The sequence below is a fragment of the Lates calcarifer genome, linkage group LG9, assembly GCF_001640805.2.
Source record: "Lates calcarifer isolate ASB-BC8 linkage group LG9, TLL_Latcal_v3, whole genome shotgun sequence".
NCBI lineage: Eukaryota > Metazoa > Chordata > Actinopteri > Centropomidae > Lates > Lates calcarifer.
In genome coordinates, this window is record NC_066841.1 from 15916943 (window position 1) to 15937534 (window position 20592).

At 38.9% G+C, this 20592-nt stretch overlaps 1 protein-coding gene across 1 annotated transcript in view; it reads right to left on the reverse strand.

Moving 5' to 3' along the window:
- Positions 1 to 5348: 5348 nt before the first annotated feature.
- The window catches only part of lamc3 (laminin, gamma 3), a 97354-nt gene continuing 82110 nt past the window's right edge, over positions 5349 to 20592 (reverse strand). Inside the window, 10 exon segments of the mRNA XM_018662493.2 lie at positions 5349 to 10884; positions 11435 to 11534; positions 11630 to 11770; positions 12554 to 12756; positions 13276 to 13378; positions 14094 to 14240; positions 14738 to 14957; positions 16963 to 17097; positions 17435 to 17511; positions 19325 to 19569. Coding sequence (XP_018518009.2) covers positions 10622 to 10884; positions 11435 to 11534; positions 11630 to 11770; positions 12554 to 12756; positions 13276 to 13378; positions 14094 to 14240; positions 14738 to 14957; positions 16963 to 17097; positions 17435 to 17511; positions 19325 to 19569 — 1634 coding nt within the window. The 3' untranslated portion in view covers positions 5349 to 10621.

Genomic DNA, 20592 nt, shown 5'->3' on the forward strand with positions numbered 1-20592 from the left:
AAAAGTTATTAATTACTGTCATGTTATCTCCCATGTGATTGTGCGTCTAAATGGACCACTCACAGGAACAGGAGATGAGCAAGGTTGGATTTTTTTGTAGAACATAAAGCGGGTGATCAGCAGGCAACAATGGCATCTGATTGGATGGGAGACTGGTTTTATAAAGCACTTGTGTCTGTGGGAAATGACATATGCTGCGTAAAAGTGCAGACAGATGCAGGGTCTTGTCTTTTTCTTTTCCTGAGGGAATTATCTCCTCCCTTTCCAGTCTATTGCTACTCCTCAGTCTGTCCCGGAAAGCCTGGTTGAGTGGGTAGTGTCAGCGTCCAGGTGTCAGCGGTATACTTTCACTGTGTGAAGGTTGAGAGCATATAGGGATTAGTGGGAAGTGGTGTTTGAAGTGGGTATTACCCTTTTTATTCACCTCATGTGTATCTTTTCTTTATTTGCCTGCCATGCCCAAGCACCTGAAGAGAGTGCTGTGTCGGGGCAAAGCAGAGTGGGTGAGAGGAAGGCCAAGTCAAAGCATTCTGCCGCTTTGTTTCAACTGTATAATGAAACATAATATAAACAATTCAATTTCTGTATTTTAAGTACATTTGTTGTTTTGCATGTAGAGTAGAAGAGGGCTGTAGACCTTGTGGAGGACAATACTTACTTGAAAACTGGCTCAATTTATCTGCTATTAGCTGCCATTAAAGGTGCTATATGCAAGTTATTGCTATTGCTACATAGCCAACTTTGGCATGAATAGCTGTTTACTTACCAGATTAGAAGAAATGTTGCAAATGTTTTGTTATCCAATGTTAACTCTCGTTTTGCTTCTATTTCTATCACTTCTTTTCCTCTACGTAAGTTTGCATGTCAACCAGCTAAATCCTGGCCTGTTGCCTGCAATACAACTTTGTGATAGTGGGTCACTGTAGTGTGCAGACTGCCCTCAGTCATACATGAGAAGACAAAAAAACAGGCTCTGCCCAGAAAGTGTACTCTAACCTCTTGTCTTGTCTGAAGTAAACAACTGTTAATGCTAACAGCCAAAAAGAAACAACTGCCAAGAAGCTGTCAAGACTTGATATGTAAGTAGATATGACACAACATTGGTATTCATTTGGAGTCAAAAATCTAGTTCAATATCTACTCTTGCTATGACCTTACTTTGTTGATTTCCATTAACTCATTAGGGAGTTAGTGGTGTATAGCATCACTTAAGCTACGTTCGCCAGCTAATTGCTTACTTTGTCTTTCTGGGGTTTGGACTACATTGCATTAGTTATTTGACTTGGAAGGTGGTAAGAAGCAAATTCAACAACTTTGAACAACTGATTTATTTTAAAGTGCCACCATATCACATATAACACCTTGCTGAGCTGAAGAAAATCTCAACTTATAACTCAAAGCAACATCCTGCGTGCACAGCTACACAGCTACATTTTAATGATTAAAGTTCATTACAGCCTCATGAATAACATACACTGAGCTGATGGAAGATTATTTCTGTTTATCCCTACTGTATTGTAAATGATAATTGTGCTCTGTGTTTTTGCAGTATACAGTATTTTCAGAATTAAATAAAGAGGACAGCACGCAAAAAACCCTCTCTCACAACGAAGCACTACTACAAACAAACAAACATTAGTTGTGTAAAACAAATAATGAAGTTGGGTTTTTGTCTTTTTAAGGCTCAGGCCTTCATGGCTCTGCGTGGGCTATTTTTCTTTAAGTGTTATAGAGGCTACACAAGTTCCCCTGGTGGCAATGAATGCCATATAACATAAACAGCACTTACCTGAAGCACAGTACTGAGTCATTTTCTCTCCACAGGGTGTCTGGTGATTTGCTGATGTCTGAGGATTTTCTTAATTGTGCCATTTTATTGTGTTTGGCCACTTTTGACACATGGCAACACCTTTCTCATGCAGTGCCACAAGCATGTGTCATAGTGCTTAGCCTCCTATTTAGAAGACAAATCATTTTCTGTTAGAACTTGGAACTTTTGTCATTCCTCTTTGTCCGTGTCCTGTGGAGCAGCACACAACCTCATTTTAGGACAGAGTTCATATTTTATATCCTCCCACTGGGTTCAATTCTCCAAAAACATTAACATTACTTACTTATCATTTACTGACACACAGCTAAAGTCTAATTTTCTGTCGCAACTTTCTTTACACAAAAATTTGTTTTTTTTGTCAGCTTTGTCGCTCCTGCAGTTAAATCAAACCTCCAGGCTACATGTTGTCAGTGGCAATAAAAACATCAAGGATATCTTATGAAACTATATCATAACTGAAGGAGAGACTCAAGACTGTACAGCTCTCTAAGCAAGAAAGTGGAGTTTTATTGACACAAAACACAAGGAAATAACAGTGTAGTCACCTCACGTCAAAGTGGGTCCAGGTCCAGGTTGGCAACACTGAAAGGATCTGCTGTATAGCTAATGGATGGATGGATGGATAAGGAAAAAACACATGCTTTATCAAACCAGATGGTTCAACAAAATGACCTAGGTTAAAAACAAATGACACTCTGTCAAACTAGCATTCCTCTTTAACGTAAATAGCAAACATCTAATTTTAATTATGAACACACACAAGGTGTCAGCTAATGCAGAACAGTTTTACCCTTCCTTCATTATTTGACAGTGCCCAGTCACTCACTATTTAAAGGGTTTAACAATGTGAACCTGTTTTCAATCATGAGTCATCACGACACTGATTGTGACCCTTTAACAGATCATTATTAATTGTAACACTCGTAAATCTACTTTAAAAAACTTGCGTTCTGTTGTTTGTATAACCTGACTGATAAATTCATTGACTAAGTAATCACCACAATTAATGATTTAAAACAAAACACTGGACTGCAACACAGCGGAGCACATTACCTCTTCCATACCAAGGCCAAACAATGTCTGTCTAACTCTTATGATAGAAAAATAAAGAGAAACCGAAGTATACTGATAACATAAATGATTATATATATTATTTCCTGAAAAAACTGATGAAAATGTAGAAAAATTCCCACTTGAAAAAATTCCTGGGTTCCAATCAATATGCAATGGGTTCTTCCCCGGTCCATTCCCTGTCCCTCCACCAAGTTTAGTGCAAAAGGGTTCAGTGCTTTTTGTGCAAACCTGCTGACAAACAAACAAACAGACACAGGTGAAAACATAATCTCGGTGGCAGAGGTAATGATAATGTTTTGTAACAGGACCTAGTGAGAATAGGAAGAAACAGCTCACAACAGTCAGAATCTGTAATATCAGGGTATTCATACCTGTAGACAACATTTATAATTAGCGTCAGACTAGCATCTGGTACCTTCGAACCTAAAATGTGTATTACACATGAATAAAAATTACATGTTATTGTAATTAGCCTACAACTATGAATCATCTTTAATATCAATATTAAACATAGTGTCTTGCTTCCAATACACCATTAAATGAATTTTAGAGCACAGAAACTTCAGCAGAGACTAAAAAAAGCTGTGCCACCTCTGAGATTTCCCAAAATTCAAGTCATTCTCACGCAAGTGAATTTCTCCCAAGTACAATTATATTTGCATGACTGCCTTTACAAGAGAGAGAGAGAGAGAAAAAATCCTTTTTTTTGTGACAATCACGAATATCCCTTACATTTGGGGAAGTAACTCTGCAAAGCTAAAATTGAATTCCATTTAAATTGATAAAAAAAACAAATGAGAAAATATATGATAACAGCAAGAAGAGAATATATACTGTTGTCTTATCATCTACCTGCCTGCATTACAAGGTAATTATTACACATCAGTCAGCCTGAGCCTTTTTCCCTCAAACAATATTTAAGACCCTATCTATTCTCCAAATGAGCTCTTGCTAAGAATAACACAAGTGTCAGAAACAGATTCACACAACAACTTGGCAGCTCTCTAAGGGAATCTTGGGTCATAAAAATGGTCTCAGGTTTGAACAGGCAGAGAGAAGTTCATGTAATTGCCTTGTAAGTGCATAATCATCCCCACTTTTGTGTTTTGAAGACTGCCTCTTTTATATATGAATACTCTGGCTCTTTTTAAAAATGAATACTTAGTAATAACTATAATAAAAAAACACTTTTAGTGTTTTTAGTTTGTTTTGAAAAGCTGATCTTAAAGCTGAACTGTTCATATGAATGAATTAAATAACCCTGGCACCAGAGAGACACATTATTCATTTACATTTATTATAGTTGATCTTTTTTTCTTGCATGCATCAGTCTCAAATTACTTTTACTTTACTCTCTTTATCAACTTGCCAGTCATCTTTAAAGCACTTTGAATTGCATTAACCTGGATGAAAGGTGCTATAAAAATAAAGTTTGATTAAAGTTAGTGAGTAGCTGGTGAACATACTTGAGATTTAGCAACTGGTGAACCAGATATTTCCTTCAGGAGATGGAGGAGACCAAAACCTAGCTAAAAGGAGAGTAAATACTGGACTATTACCAGGTGGTCAGGAAGACATACCCACATGAATAGTAATGTGTTTACTGGATATGTAAATGGGCAACTGTAGGGTAACATGATTGCCAATCCAATTTAATAAAGTCTGTCATAGTTTGTTCACTGTAAGTCAAATTGGTCAGCTTCATCAGCCATCAACATGTACTTTGGGTAGTTTCTGTTTTATAGACTCCCCTGTGGAATTAATTTGGCACCATATGTAACTTGTTTACCACACACAAAAATCTGTTTGTCTGTAATACTCTGATATAAATCCTCTTTTCATCTGCCAGTTCTTTTTATCCTGTTCACTTGGTTGAAGACGCACACCAGCTTTCAACAAAACCACAGCTTTCATTGTTAATTTGGGCTCCGTTAAAGCTCGACATTTCCCAACAGAACCCGCAGTATGTTCCCCTTCAGTGAGGAATGCAACAGGACTTGAGGCATGAGGTGTGATTGTAAATGAGGTTACAATCATTTCATCATGCAAAAACCTTTTTCTTTATAGTTTTAAGTTAGATGATTCCACTTGTTGCAATGCTGGAAACAAGTCTATTTTCAGTCTTGTCACGCCACAGTCTGGCTTCTCCTTTAAAACAACGGGACGACTTGAAGACACTGAATTGTTCCATTTCTAGTAATTCTTAACAGCCATTTTTTAACAACCTGTTTCTGAGTCACTTTGCCTCGGTTCAAACGGCACAAGTACAGCAACATTTGGCACAGATTTTGTGCAGCAGATGATAATAATGTAGGTGATTTACTGTAGCATGTGTTGAGTACAGATGCGGTGCAGCCTAATGGAAACTGGGCCATATTGTAGTATTTTTAGTATATGACAAAACAGTGTCATGAGTGGGAAAACGTGCCGTAAGGATCAGAAATATACCTAACACAATTTTTTAATTATATGTATGTATTAATATACAATTACAATAGATTGATGACAACTGAAAAGCATTTATTTGCATATGTTTACATGATTTCAAAGGGTGAGTCCTAGATGGAGTATAAATAATGCCTGTGCAGTTATTCATGCAGGGTGTTTTGAACCTGTGGTCTCTGACATATTTATGAGTCATCTGACATTTATTTTTCCCCTTGTTATGAGCCCTGTTTAATCCACACACCATACTTACAGCATTCACACATTCCCAGCCCCCTGTGTTACCAAAGCAAATAAAAGGGGATGAGGAACACAGCAGCTCTTGGATTCTGTTTCACAGTACACAAGGCATGGTGGGATTTGAGGAGAAAAAGCGGGGATATTTCGGGTGGGCGCAAACATATTTAGTTTCCCTTCCCCAACTCATTTGATGATGGCTGATGGCTGTGAAGTGGGACGAGAGACACAGTTGGGGGTGTGTCAGAGCTATCTTTGATGTTGAGGATTTGCACTTGTGTTGCCTGCTCAGACCAAGTCAGGCATCTGCATTATGTGCTATTTTTCGGGTGTGTGTGGATTTAGCAGCTTTTTGTGGATTTTAAAGCAGCTAATTTGACACTGATGTGCTTTTCTTGGAGAGGAATTAATAAGGTAGAGTGTTCTTTATTCTGGTAATCTATCCTCAGCACATGGTTGCTGTCTGAATGACATCCAACATATGACCAGCATGCATCTTGACGAACAAAGAGGTGAATGTGAAGGTAAATGTCAAGTAGCCGGCACTGACAGTTTTTAGCTCTTGGCTTATTATCAGAGAACCAACTCCTATATTGGGCAACAGTTCTCAGATCAGAATAACTCACTAATAAAATGTAATACACGCTCTCCTGCCGATTTAACATTATCTACTCAGAGCGAATTACTTTTCCGCTTATGGCAATTTCCTTATATGAACATGGGTTTTCTCTGTGGGAGAAACTTTTCATGGAAGAAGTAGACTTCTAAGATTTAGACTTGTATTTGTGCAAATGGAGGAAGCTTTGACTGATGTAGTGCTTATCCAAGAAAAGTAGTAGTTGCATTTTTAGTAATGCATTTTAATGCAGTATCTTAATTGGCCCTTAAACTCCTCCCTGAATAGCAACTGTTCAATTGTAGTTTTGCAATTGAAGAAAAGGCAACAAAGTGTGGATTTCTAAGCGTGCTGAGAGCCTGCACTAAGTAGCAGTAAGTAGTGATGCTCTGTACTAAAAGAATTTGGAGAGTCTGTTGTTTTAGTCTTGACAAAACCAAAAAAGCAGTGGATTAAACAGTGTGGTTAAGTTGTGAATGTTAGCATGTGTTACTATAGGATATGTAAAAAGCAAACAAATAAACATACAATACACATACACCACATTCACCAAGTTAGTCTCCATAAGCTTTTTCATTTGTAATCTAAGTGAAGCATACTGGAAATAAATTGGCTGCTATGTATGTAATCATCATATCTTTACAGAGATAATCAACCTCTGAGGATAGTGACTTTTTCCCTGGGATTATCAACTCAAGGGCTCAAGTAATGTGGAAACTTTTAAAAGGTCAGTGGCTTTCTTACCTACTCATAGCTAGAACTGATAAAAATCTACCAGCAACAGTCTCAGCTGGCAAACTCAGTGGTTGCAAGTTAGAAAACCTACTCTTGTCTACCCCTGTCTGAAGTCAAGGACTCATTGTTTCAAGGATTTCAGGGAAATCTGTCAACATTTTCAAATGCACCGTGCAAAAACAGGAAGCTTAACAGGCCTAGCAGCAGTCAGGGGATGGGACTTCAGCTGCAAAATCATAGTATAATTACTAGATATTACACAGCTACACCGTATTATATTATACTGTACTAAGGATATTATACCTATATTTTTCACATATATGTAAAGCTATACAGTTCATTTTGTAAAGAGCTACCCATTATAAAACTTAAATCATTTTCAATTCAACTTATTTCAACATACATTTTATTTTGTTTTAAAGCACACTGACATTCGACTAAACACACTGTCAATGTCTCCACTGCCTAAAATGCTTCCATCATTAAAATTATTTTCAGAATTTAGGAATCCCAATCCTCAGCACTGACACCACAATAAAAATGCTAATGTCTGCTACAGAAGGAAACTGTGAAGAAAAGTGAAAGATGAGGTTTAAAACACGTTACAGGTGGAGGAAGGGTTGGGTTGGCTCTTCAGTAACGGGGGGTGGGGGGGGAGTGAGTGAGATCAGAAGTGAATTTTCCTCTTTGTTCATGAACTTTCAGTTAACAACACCAAAGTCTCTTGTTGAGTCGGTGTGATTCTCTGTGACAAACACATTTGCTTCAGAGAATTCTATGGCATGTTTTATAACCCCCCCCCTCCTGCCCATTTTAACACGTTTATAAAGAACTGCAACTAACATCTGCCATAAAAAGTGAGAATAGAAAAGTGTGATTGCTTATTGTTTAACTCATGATTCAAGTTGGAGAGCTATAACCATGCAACAGAACAGCTTGGTAAGGCTGTCCTGAATGTGTTTTCTAAAATTATTTCTATGCGTTCAAAATGTCTGGGATCACAATTGCTTTTGGTGAAACTGTTGCTGAACACCGATTCTGCAATTCGAGACCTAAGATCAATGGCAGTCCAATGGGCAGTGTGTCCACTCAGTTGTAACAGAGGAACACTGATGTCTGAGTTGCGGGGAAAATGACACCCATCCTCCGTAAATGCCCATTGTTGGCCAACATGAAACTGCTGGTGCACATTACTACATGCAGAGAACATTGTAATGAGGCGCCCCCAGCTGCTTTTAATGCGGATGAGAGCAGATGATGACTAGATTATTACTCCTGCCGTGAACTGCTTCTGAGGCCACCTCTGTGCCTTTGCTGCACCGGTACCTGTGGTCAAGATACTATCAAAAAATCTATGCAATATCAGATCTGATATGAAAAATATACTACTTCATATATTATCTGATTGTTTGATATGGATTCAGAAATAAGCTGAATTACAACTCACCTGAGCACAGCTATTATTTTGCCCACTCAGAAATGATGTTGCAATATTCTCTACAATATGAAGCATGAATATTGTAATAAAGCAATGACTTTAAGGACTCTGTGCTATTCTCTATCGCTCTCAACAGTCATGAATTTTGATTTCATTTTCATATGGTAATGACACTCATCTCCACTTAGCCACTAAACTGACTGAAAATTACTACTCTTAATTCCCTAAAACTTCGAGCTGCATTTATCCCACATGATGGATTTGCATGAATGTTCTCTTCCATTCCATCAAAATTGGAATATTCATCTATTGGACATCTATGTTTGTAGTTTGCTGAAATCAAATGACAAAACTGATTATCTAGTTGGAAGGTTCAACAGAGGCACGTCTGTTTCTTTGACCTTGCACAACATTCAGTGCATCGACATTAAATCATATGTACAGAAGGTGCACATTTCATTGTTGGTGTTTCAAAAGCTAAAAAGAACTACAAAAGTTCTAAAATATTTAATTTGAGCAAAGTTTGACAATCAGAGGGTGAGCCAATATCTGGCACAGCATTTTGTTTTGTTTAAAGTACTTATATTTGTACTATTGCAATTTACGCAACTACAAAGCCAGCACATAACTGAAAGAGCATATTGACTTCATGATGATTGAACTGCTCAGTGGACTTAGAGGAATAGTTTGACATTTTGGGACATTTGCTTTCTTGCCAAGAATTAGATGAGATGATCAATAACACTCTCATTTTTGTCTTTTAACTTAACTTTTAACAAAGGTAAAACAATTCACCTACCAGTACTTCTAGAGCTCACAAATTGACATTATTTCTTGTTTGTTTGTAATGTTAATCAAAAAGTTTTTTACGCAGCAGCAAGCTTTTTCCCCTTTTTTCTAGTATTTATGCTAAGTTAAGATAAGCTAATCTGACAGTCTCCTGGCTGTAGCTTTACATTTAGCTTACAGACGTGAAAGTGGTATATGTCTGATAAAAAAAAAAAAAAACTTCCAAAGATATTGTTGTATATGTAACAGTGTACTATTTTGGCAGCAAACAAGAGATTCATTTACTTTGCCATTTTATGCTAAAAGGAGATGATGAAGATGTGTGCTAATAGATGTAAATTCAAACTGATGTAACACTGCCAAATTCTATTTTGAAAAATTCACAAACAAGCATGTTTTCCAAGGACTGAATAGTTATTTTATTGTTTTTGTTTTCTGATCCTTCCTTGAACCACCATCTACATTTTTATGCTTTTTATCAGCTGTGAGTAAATTACACTGCTGTATAATAGTGCCCCCTAAAATTACATTTGGTTTACTTGGGATTCAAGTATACTTTATTGTGTAATGGTTTCTATGTGTGCTCTATGTGGCCACATCCTTCAAATATGGTTATAATTACTATAAGTATGTATAGATGTGTAACTGATCCCTGATCAGTTATTCAGCATTCGTAAGAACAGAAAAATGTCTCTCTTACAAGATTTGGTGTATCATCACTTCACAGGTCATGTCATTAAAATATCTGCAGTACACTGATCATTAGCGTTTACATTTTGGTGACCTGGAGCCAGACAGTGTGACTAACCTTGATCCCTAGACAAGGGACGGTTGGGCATTTGATAATGACAGAGACAGAAAAATGGAGGAAATATAAAAACAGAGAGGTAGGAACTGTAAGAATCCTGACCGCAGGTTGTGTGCTGTTGAAGCCTGACCTGAACCCCACTGAGGCCACAAGGACTAATTGTTAATTAAGCCAGGCTGATGAAAAAGAGCTCAAGTGTAAATGAATGTGTCAGTCCGGAGGAGCACTCAGACACACCTTTTACCCTCACAAAAGAAAATCAGCATTATTTTAAACTTGACAGTACACTCCAGCAGTTCAGAACGGCTAGTTATTATTCATGGTGAAATTAAAGTTTGTTGTTGGTGAAAAGAGGGTGGGAGAAAAAATTGAAACAAAAAAAAAAAAGAAGAAAAGAAGAAGGAAGACTAGGCATAAATCATGGGAGACAGTGTAGAAGTCTGTGGCTTTTGGTGGAAATGTGTGTGTCAATGTACTGTGGTGGTAAATTGTACCTTTGGGCAAAAGAAGGAAGAATATAAAAGGATATCATTGACGTTTTTGAAGCTGAATAAAAATGACCACAGACCCTTTTATTAACAAAATTTTCCTAGACTTCTCTGATGTTCAGCTGTCTTATCAATGACTAAATCCTTGTCATTTACAGTACTAGCCCTTGCCTGTTCCTGCGGCCTGTGGGCAGGACTGAGGCAAGTTTAAGGTAATGTCCCTGAGACTGTCTCTCTCCTCCCTGATCTCCTGTAGGTCCTGTTCAATGAGGGACAGCTGGCTCTGTTGCTCCTTAGCAGCTGACTGAAGCCTCTGAATCTTGGAGCCCAGCGTCGGGCTCTCCACACTCCCGCGAAGCATGCTTAGACGCCGTGCGGTCTCGTTCAAGATCCGGTCAAAGCGCTCCAGCGGCACGTTCCCATCTGGTCCACGCGTGCGGAGAGAGAGGGAGAGAGGACAGATGGAGAGAGAAAAGACAGGGGCTTCACAAGTTTCTGTTTTTCCGATTGCAGTTTGTAAATAACAGCCTCACTCCGGTGATTGAAACTGTGAATCAGCCTGCATGATGACCTAATTACAGTGATTTGGTCATTATCCTCTCAGGCATGTTAACATATTGACCACAAAGTGTCAGATCCCTGCCTTTCTAGTTAATTCTACAAGTTGTACATCATTCGAATGCTGATGTGTAGGTCAGATATTAATAGGCGAGAAATACACAGCTGAATCATTTTCATACACTGAAATTTACCCACAAGAACAATGCTGCTGGGATCTGTGGAGAGCAGTTATTCTTGCTTTACCATGGGGATAAAAATGTGGGAAATATTTCCGTGTTAAATGAGCCATTAAAAACCACAGAGCTCTTTAGTGATCTGACATTTAAGGTATAATGAAGATTTATAAGTTTTTATAGATGCAGAAGACTAAAAAGTAGCCACAGTGAAAATCATCTTTAAGAGAGTGACTTACCAATTTTACTGATTAGGTCAGTTAGTGTGGCAGAATAGGCTTCTAACTGGAGCTTGGCTGCTTCCATGTCTTCTTTTATGTTGGTCAGGGACACCTCAGGCTGGGAATGAGAAGACAAACTCTGAAAACTGCCTTTTAAACTGCACACAGGAAGCACAGATCAATATTCATAGATTCTGCCTTTCAAATGTGTACCTCTGAGGTGATTTGGGAGTTTGCTGTGTCAGTTAGCATTTCCTGTTCAGCCAGCTGCTGTAAAGCAGAGTCTATGTGGGAGCTAAGGTGAGCAGATGCAGTCCTGGTATGCTTGGCCTGGGACAGAATGGCCTTGGATTCCTGCACACAAAGAAAGGAAGAAAAATAGAAGGCAACAGATTACTGAAGATATACTGATTATTTACAGAACAAGATGAAGAGTCTGCTATGATGCTAGCAGTCCTATGAGGCTGCACAGGCACAGTGCTAATGTCAACATATGACAACGACACAGACAACATGTGGATGTTTAGGAGGTATAATGTTTACCATGTTCACCATCCTAGTTTAGCATGGCAGCATGCTAACATTTGTCTATTAACATTTGCTAAGTACAACTGAGGCTGCTGGCAACGTCATTTGTTTGAAGGTATTTAGTTGTAAACCAGATCACTGGACATGCTTGACCTGAGGATGGCGCTAGATGTAAAGGTGAGGAATTAACAAAATTCAGTTCAAACAGTTCATCCTGAGGGGACAGGAATGTGATCCAAAGGTAATATTTCACTGGACAAATGGAAATTTGACCTGCGACTGATGTTGCATCAAAATATCACTAATAGTCATTAAGATTCAACCTCTAGGGACCATAAACATTTGTACAAAATCCAATAACTGTCAAAACAGCTTGCCAAAAAAAAAAAAAAACTAAATGTAAACCTCACAGTGCAGTGGTGCTAGTAGTAAAGTCAGTCTATCACTAAAGTCCCAAGGATTCTTCCTCTGGGGACCATGAATGAATGAAATTTAACTGCAATCCATCCAGTAAGATAGTAAGATATTTCAGTCTTACTGACTTACTTAGTGGCAATTCCATGCTCAAAGGCAATCCACTAGCACGGCTAATAAAACAAACACTAATACCTTTGCAACAGCACGTGCTGTAAGTTCCACCTTCTTCGTGATGTTGCTGGAGAGGCTGGAGTTTTCCAGCGCTGGTTTTAGCATCTTCTCAATCTGTGAGACTCTTTTTCTGACATCAGTCAGGACCTTTTCCTCCAGGGGTCTCTCCTTCTTCATTGCAGCCTTGGTCTGGGCCTGTCGACGGGGCCACTCCCTCACCATGTCTGAGTTTAGTTCCGGCGAAAAGCAGGCAGTCGAAATAAGATCCAAGGTTGTACTGAATTTTAAAAAGTTAGCCTCTGATAGATCACTGTTAAGTCTACTTGCTGAATTTCATGGGGACTGTAATAAATATTTTCATTATCGAACATCTGCTTATTCTGCTTTACTATCTGCTTCACTGTTTCGATGAATGTGCAAGCAGACAAAACTACTTCAGATTCTCCTCATGTTTCATAAACAGTCAACATTTCATTCATGAAGTCATGCTGAGAAAAAATTCTCATAACATTCCACTCCATTACGTTTTCCACATAAGCTGCTGCTTGCATTCAATACATGACAAGTAGGTCAAAACTTCACAATGGTGATGACATATTTATTATAGTGATACTTGAGTCTGTAGCACTGTTTGTTTTCAGTCTCAGTACTTGACATTTCAATTTGAGTAGAATAATTCAGTTGGACGTTCAACAAAAACAATGCTAGACAGGCAGTGAGAAACAAGCTAGATAGAGACTCACTCTCTAGTTCTCGGTGAAGGGCAATGGCTTCTGATTCCACCTCTTTCCCCGCCACCACTGACGACAAGGCCACGACCTTTGCCCCTTGAGCGTGAGCTTGAAGCTTTAGAAAGAGACACAGAGGATGAAACATGACCTCAGCAGAGTCAGGTTTATTCAAAGCTTGCAAAAACAGGTTCCAAATCTTTAATGTATTATTAACTGGAAGGAGAGGAGGACAGCAGAGTCAACTGAAATGCTACATGCATGCTAATGGCCCTGTAAAGCTGTACTTGGGCAAAAGCACTGCTTTGAGCTAAATGCTAATGTCAGCGTGCTAACAATGTTAATGCCGACGTATAACAGGTATAATGTTTATTATATTCATTACCTTAGTTTGGTGTGTTAGCGTGCTAATATTTGATTATTAGCAATGAAAATAAAGTACAGCTGAGGCTGATGGGAATGTCATTAGTTTGGCAGATTTCTGTCAAGCCTTATTTGTCACCAAACTTATTACAATTTATCCTGAAGGGAACAAGTCAACGTCTGTACCAAATGGCATGGTAATCTGTCCAATACTCTCAAGACATATTATAAGTAAAAAAAAAAACGTCAACCTGCTGGTGATAATTGACATAATGTCAGAGACCTCACCAAGTCAGTAGTCAGGTTCCTCCTCTGGGGACCATGAATGCTTGAACAAATTTTCAAAGCAATCCATCCAGTAATAAAAACCTTTATATTATTTCCACATTAAGCTTTAAAATGGAAAATTCATACTAATAACAATCTAACAATCTAGACACAACACTGCTTTCTGCATAATTTGAAGTCACCTCACTGATGTCATCCACCACCTCCATCTTCTTATTGACAGTCTGCTTTAGAGGCTCCATCCCATCTCTGATCTTACTGATGCGATCATCTCTGGTCTGAATGTGTCGGTCCAGCTCTTTTGTTTGTTTAAGCAGATCCTCACCCCACTAAACAGGAACAAGCAGGAATACACAAATTCAATGCTTTGGTTAAAACAGCCTCATTTTGCTTTCTCTATCGCTTCTGCAAAAACCTTTACAGTGGGCACATTAGCCTGTTTCTGTGTCATTTCAGTGTTTTGCCTGCTCAGAAATGCTGCAGTGGTTAATCGCCCTCCTCTGGAACAACATGTACCCCCATGAGAAGCTGATCCTGCCAGAATCTTCTCTCCTGTGCCTACTCAGTGTCCCCCACTGAAGGCATGTTTGCCAAATGTTAAATCAAGAAAAAAAATGAAGTGGAGTTAACTGCCCACTCTTCAAAAACGAGAGATGCTTGTATCACTATATAAGCCCAGTTAAAAGACCCGAAAGGGTTTCTTATATAAATTGTGCAGCTATTATACCAGCTTTAATTAGACTAAATGATTCACTCATTGGTCTATAATGTAACATAATAATGCTTCAAATCCCATTTGTACCCTGCAGGTGCTTTCCAAACTGACCTCCGTAGTACGGTTGCTTGGATGTGTTTGGTTGAGGTGGGTTTGGTCGGGCTCCGGTGATGGGCTGGCATCTGTCAGAGCCAGCTGATGTAAGGATGATGTGATGTTACCCAGGGCAAGGTTTAAACCAGCAGCTTCCTCCTCCAGGGCCAGCTGTTTGGCTACAGTATCATTCACCTGTGCTGTCAGATTCTCCTTCTGCTGCTGCATTTGTGTTATTCTATGATGAAAGAGGAAGAGAAGGAAAGCAGTGAAAATGTAGTAAAATATATAGTAATGTAGCAGACAGTTTTCATAAATAATGTTTGTATTAATATCAGGATGTCCTCTCTTCATCTGATTTATTACTGTTCAGATGATGAAAATAGATACTGTGCTACAGAATCATTAGAGTCTCACATATATTCTGTATCGTTTTGCACATTCAATTTCATATCTTAGGTTTGACAAGTTTAGAAAGGATCACAATGTGCCATATTGAAGTCAACATAAATCTGGGAACAAAACAATTCAGCTTGTTATAAGTGAGTAAAGAGGAATAAAGACATGGTGACAATGTGCCTAACACCTTTTATGAAAGGTGTTAGGCACATTGTTCAAGTGCCATTTTTTTTTACCACCTCCACAGCTGTAATGACATCCAATCTGTTATACCTCAACAGAGGAAATCCACAAAAATCACAATATGTGCCACTCCAGATTGTTTTTTTTGTTTTTTTTTTTCAAATCCTGTATGCACAACAAGCACATGCAGTTCTCTTGGGCCACTACAAATAATTGATTTTCACAATAATTAATTTAACATGTTTGGTAGAATACTGGAATGCTGCATTATTGTGCTTTGAAGTATTTTCTGTGTTTGAAACTTGGCTAGTGCAAAAAGGCAAATACATAAATAACAAACAGGACGCCTGTGAGTGGCTTTCAAAAGAACCCATATGGTAAAGATCTGGTTAAGGCAACTAAAACTACTTGGTTAAGGTTAGATAATGACAGCCCATCTGGTTAAAATCAATCAAGTTGACTTCATGTAGGAAAAGGATGCAAACTGTGTTGCTGAGTCCAATCAGAGGGCAGGTGTCATATAGTGAACAGTTTTCTGCTTTGTATTGGATCTGTCAATCCTCACCATTGATATCATTTGTTCACAGATTTTCAGAATTGTTTTTTAACTACCACAAATCATATCTACATATGTTCAAACTTGAATTTAGTGGAGATAAAGTACAATAACTCCCTCTTAATGTAGTGATGCAGATGTATAAAGTTGCGGAAATTGTAAACACTCAAGTAAAGTACAAGTACCTCAAAAGAACAGTACTACAGTAATTAATTTTGACCATTGAACTGCATTAAAGTCACACACATTTGTGGTGATATAATGTCATGATATTTCAGCTTTTGCTGAAAATAAAGGTAGAGGCTGATTGTAGTGGAAAGTAAAAGTCTGTTGTTTTAAATGTTTAAACAAATAAGAGTTTCTGATATAAACTACTGAAGCCTACTGAAGGCTGGTAATATGTCAGGGACTTCTTGAATACTGTCGTCATTTTTCTGATCGGATAGCTGTCCTGTCTGGAAAATGATCTGATTTGATCTGCTTAAGTACCACCACATGGGGAAATATGTGTGGGAAATGCAATTTTATGCTGCCCATCTGTGCGTTAAGTGCTCAAATCACATCCTATAAAATGACACAAACACATACAGGCACACACTGTCAGCATACGGCGGCGCTCCAAAGATTAACAGAACTGTCCTGAACCAAGCTGACTACTGTTAGAAGGGGGTAATCAATTTTGAGTTCCTCGCTTCTTGCTCTCATCATGGCCACCGGAGGGCTTTTTGCATCATTCTGTCTAGCATTCAGGATAATCCTCAGAGCAATCACACGCTAGGAGATGCAGCGAGCGTGCGGCAAATCCGAGACAGCAATAGGCTTACAGTGGAGAGAAGCCGTCCCCCTGTGGCTAAATGTCTTACTCCTAAACTCCAATGTGCTTTAAAAGGCTGCTCTGAAGAAGAGAACCTTGAGCTGTAATACAGGGATAGGTGCACTTTGTTAGAAGTATACTGCAGAAGCACAATAATCCAGGGAGTCATGCAGCTTGTTGGGATTTTGCAATAAAGGATACTTTATGAGAATGGGAGACATTCTTTCTGCCTGTGCTTGTCTGCGTGGGTGTGTGTTTGGGTTCGTTTTTTTTTTTTTTTTTTGTGCTCACTGCTCCGTTAGGTTCCTGATGTACTCCTCTGTGGAGTTGTCCAGCAGTAGATCCATCAGGAAACTGAAGGTCTGCTTTGAGGCTCTTACCGCCCTGCTGGCTACGGCCTCAATGTGGTCTGCTGTTTCTCTGTGGCTATAAGGGAGGGAAGGAGGGAGACAAAGTGAAAGGAGGAGGGAAAAGGGGAGAAAGTGAGGAACATAGAATAGCAGACCATTACAACTGCCTAAGGAGAGAAGAAATGGATTTCAGCATCAATGACTTGCCCTCGCTGGCTCTCCAGTCCAGATTTCTGTAACTACCACATAATAGCGCCGCATACTTGGAGCATCCGGGGGCATCGATTCACAGCGGCCTAACCACAATGTAAGTGACAAGCTAAAGGAAGGGGGGCACGACAGATGAAGCTCCACAGATACTACAGTAGTCTTTGCTTAAAATTGACCACTAAAAGCCCATTGACCAAACTTACCTTTTCATTAGAACCTGGGAGTCATTGACCATAATGTTCCATTTGTTAGGGCCTGACACCATCTCAAAAGGAATGATCTATGAAAAAGGAATAGAGGGAAAATAACATACTGAGCAGGTCTCAGAAATGAAACACATAAAGGTCTGGCCTTTAAGAGTATCTAACTGTTGTGGCTTTTTTTTTAAATTAAATCATATGAACTAAAATCTCCAACTAATAATTAAGAGTTTTTTTTGTTTGTTTTTAAGACTTAACCCTAGAACACTATCATCGGGTGATTTTCACCCATGCGATTGTGGTCACATGATTTTTATTATGTTGCTGCTGTCTGAGTTGCATGGGTCCTTGGGTAGCTTCAGGGTGCTCACTGATGTTGTTGAAGGTAGGCACGTTTCTCCCATTCCTGTTTTTTTCTACAGGCACGTGTTTGTTCGTTTGTTAATGTTGGCAATAATTAGCTATACAGATTTCTTCTTTGATACTAGATGAGTTATATAGCTAGCTACAGGTGAAATTGTAATTATACCAACATAACTTGCAACAGCTGACAGCTAGCTATCACTTAGTGATAATTTCCAAGGGAATTCATATGGTAAAAAAAAAAATTATAGTCAGCTGGTCATTCCCCCCCTCTCAAAAAATGATTTTTTTTTGTTTATCTCACCCAGAGTTATCAGTGATGCAGGGAGCCTGTAACTTCACAGGACAAGGCTCACATGGTTTGACCGAAGAACAAGTTCCCAGCTCCATTGTTTTTTTTTTTTTTAGGAACTTCTTGTTAACGACTGCTTAATTTTTCACTAGTTTAAGAGCCTTTTTATAGGGTCCCCCCATGATACTTTTTTCTTCATTTTGTGAGACGTTGTATAGATGGAAATGAAAGAAGAATACTTCAGTCTGCCATGTATTGTTGTACATTAATATATTTTGATGAGAAATGATGAGAAATATTTTTTTCGGGTATGTTAGATTGGGTAAAATATACCTGACGTTAGAGTTACAAGAGTGAATGTTAGTGTTCTAGGGTTAAGGCTGTTTGCTGCACAGAGAATTCAGAATCCATATGAAAACTGCTCAAAAGCAGTTATGGGTCTGGGGTTTGCTCACAAACAATAAAACTCAACTAATGAGCCTCTCCACTTAAATATATGTAATCAAAAACTTTCAAAGCAGGGGCATATGGAAAAACCTCCCTCAAAATAAATCCCCTGAAGTTTTGTCCTGATAAATGTAATGTGTATACAGTCGAGTGCAGAATCCTTCCCAGAGTGACATTTAATTTGAGGAAATGCAAATAAAAATGGGAAAACTAAATCAACAATTTACACAGTGGCATTTTTTCTTCATTTTGGGGGGCTGCGTTGCTTATTAATATGGAATTAAACTGCTGCAGCTTCAGGCTTACCCGAGTGATAAGGGTTACAGTGGTATTTCTGCACATACACACAGACACACAATTGGAAATAGAGAGCTATATGCTGGCAAAACAAGTTCTCTCATCTCCCCCGAACCTAAATAACATGGCAGGAGTTTCCATAATAGATTTCTGCAAGCGTCGAGGAGAGACAGTGAAAAGCCTTGCGGTGGGTGAAGAACAAGTTGTTAATTTTAGCGTCCATCAAACGTTGGTTTGAGTTTGCCACTCAGAAGGAGGGTGGTGGTGGTGTGAGGTTGGATATGAAATATTGTTTTGCTTTGGGGGAACTTTGTGGATCTATACAAAGGAGCTACACCATGAGGAGTAAACTGCAGCTTCCAAATTACAAGGAATGGGGAATGATTACATTACAGATATACAGAGCATTCTATGAAATGAAATACCTAAAAGATATGCTAACTATGTGAACAATTAACACAGAGTTGAGGATGAAGTATGTTTGATTCGCCTACCATGTTATCCAGGTCCAGTGTTGCCTGCTTTAGTTGTCTTTGAGATGCTCTGATCATGAACACAGTGTCTATGAAGGTTTGACACACACCCCTGCTCCCTTCATTCTGCCCCCTCTCCTTCCCCTCTTCCTCTGTCATGCTGATGCTGCAGTTCAAAGCAGATGTAATACCATGCAGTTGTGCTAAGAGTGTGCCTGTAGAAGCTTCCAGCAAGGAAAATTGTTTTATGAAGGCCTCCCGTGCCTCTGAAAGAACAAAGAGCACAAAGCAAATAAAGCCACATTAAGACCTTCATGGATTATTTTACCAAGAATACCATTCTTCCAACTCTCTGTAGCTAGTAACCTGCATTTTAACACATTTATCTCAGTTACTGTATGAATGCAGACTCTTATCCTTTAACCAGTCTGTTTGTAGTCAGAAAAACCAACACCAAATGCATCCACTTTTGTCACAGTCTCACTTTGTATTCTGTTGTATTTTGAGTCTAAATAGCTGCATAGCCAGTTTGGAGCTGAGTACAATTACTACAACATATCTGGATAGTTGTTTCTTTTTGTTACACACTTGGCTTGTCTCTTTGTCTTTGTGTCTTATAAAATGACAGATAATGAGTGTGTGTGCCTCAGTGTGTGGTGTTTTGCCTCTGTGCGTCCACACAGTGAGCCTGTCGCTCCCACATACTCATTAAAATCATTATTGGACCACCCAGTGTCTTAAAGAGCATGGCTGGTGTGAGTGTGTATGTGTGTGCAAGCATGTGGGGTATTGTTAGACAACAGCTATCGTGATTGCAACTATAATCATAATAAACCAGGGATTAGAGATGCGCTGCCTGTCATATAAATAGGGATTAAGTTGGTCACACGGCGCCTTGTTCTATATTGTTATGATTTGTCTCCATTTGGCCTGTGCAGCTGAGCCTGTAAGCCCTTTCCCCTCCAAAGATAATGACGATATATCAGCATTGTGTTAAAAGTAATTGGGAGAGGTTTTGTATTGTTGCCTGCTTCCTGATTTAATCGCTTTGTTGTGTTGTATGTGGTACAGCGTCACACTGAGGAGACACAGACAGAGCAATAGCCCATTTGCAGAACGCCGGGGGCAGTTTCATGTCAAATTTCTTGGCCATGCTTGCTGGTCTTATATGTGCTGATATGGCATGTTATCATCTCACAGCCAAAGATGTGACACAATAGTCACAATGGCACATGAAAGAGCTACGTGTCTCACAAAGTAAATGGCTGCCAAGCGCCTCTTCAGACATC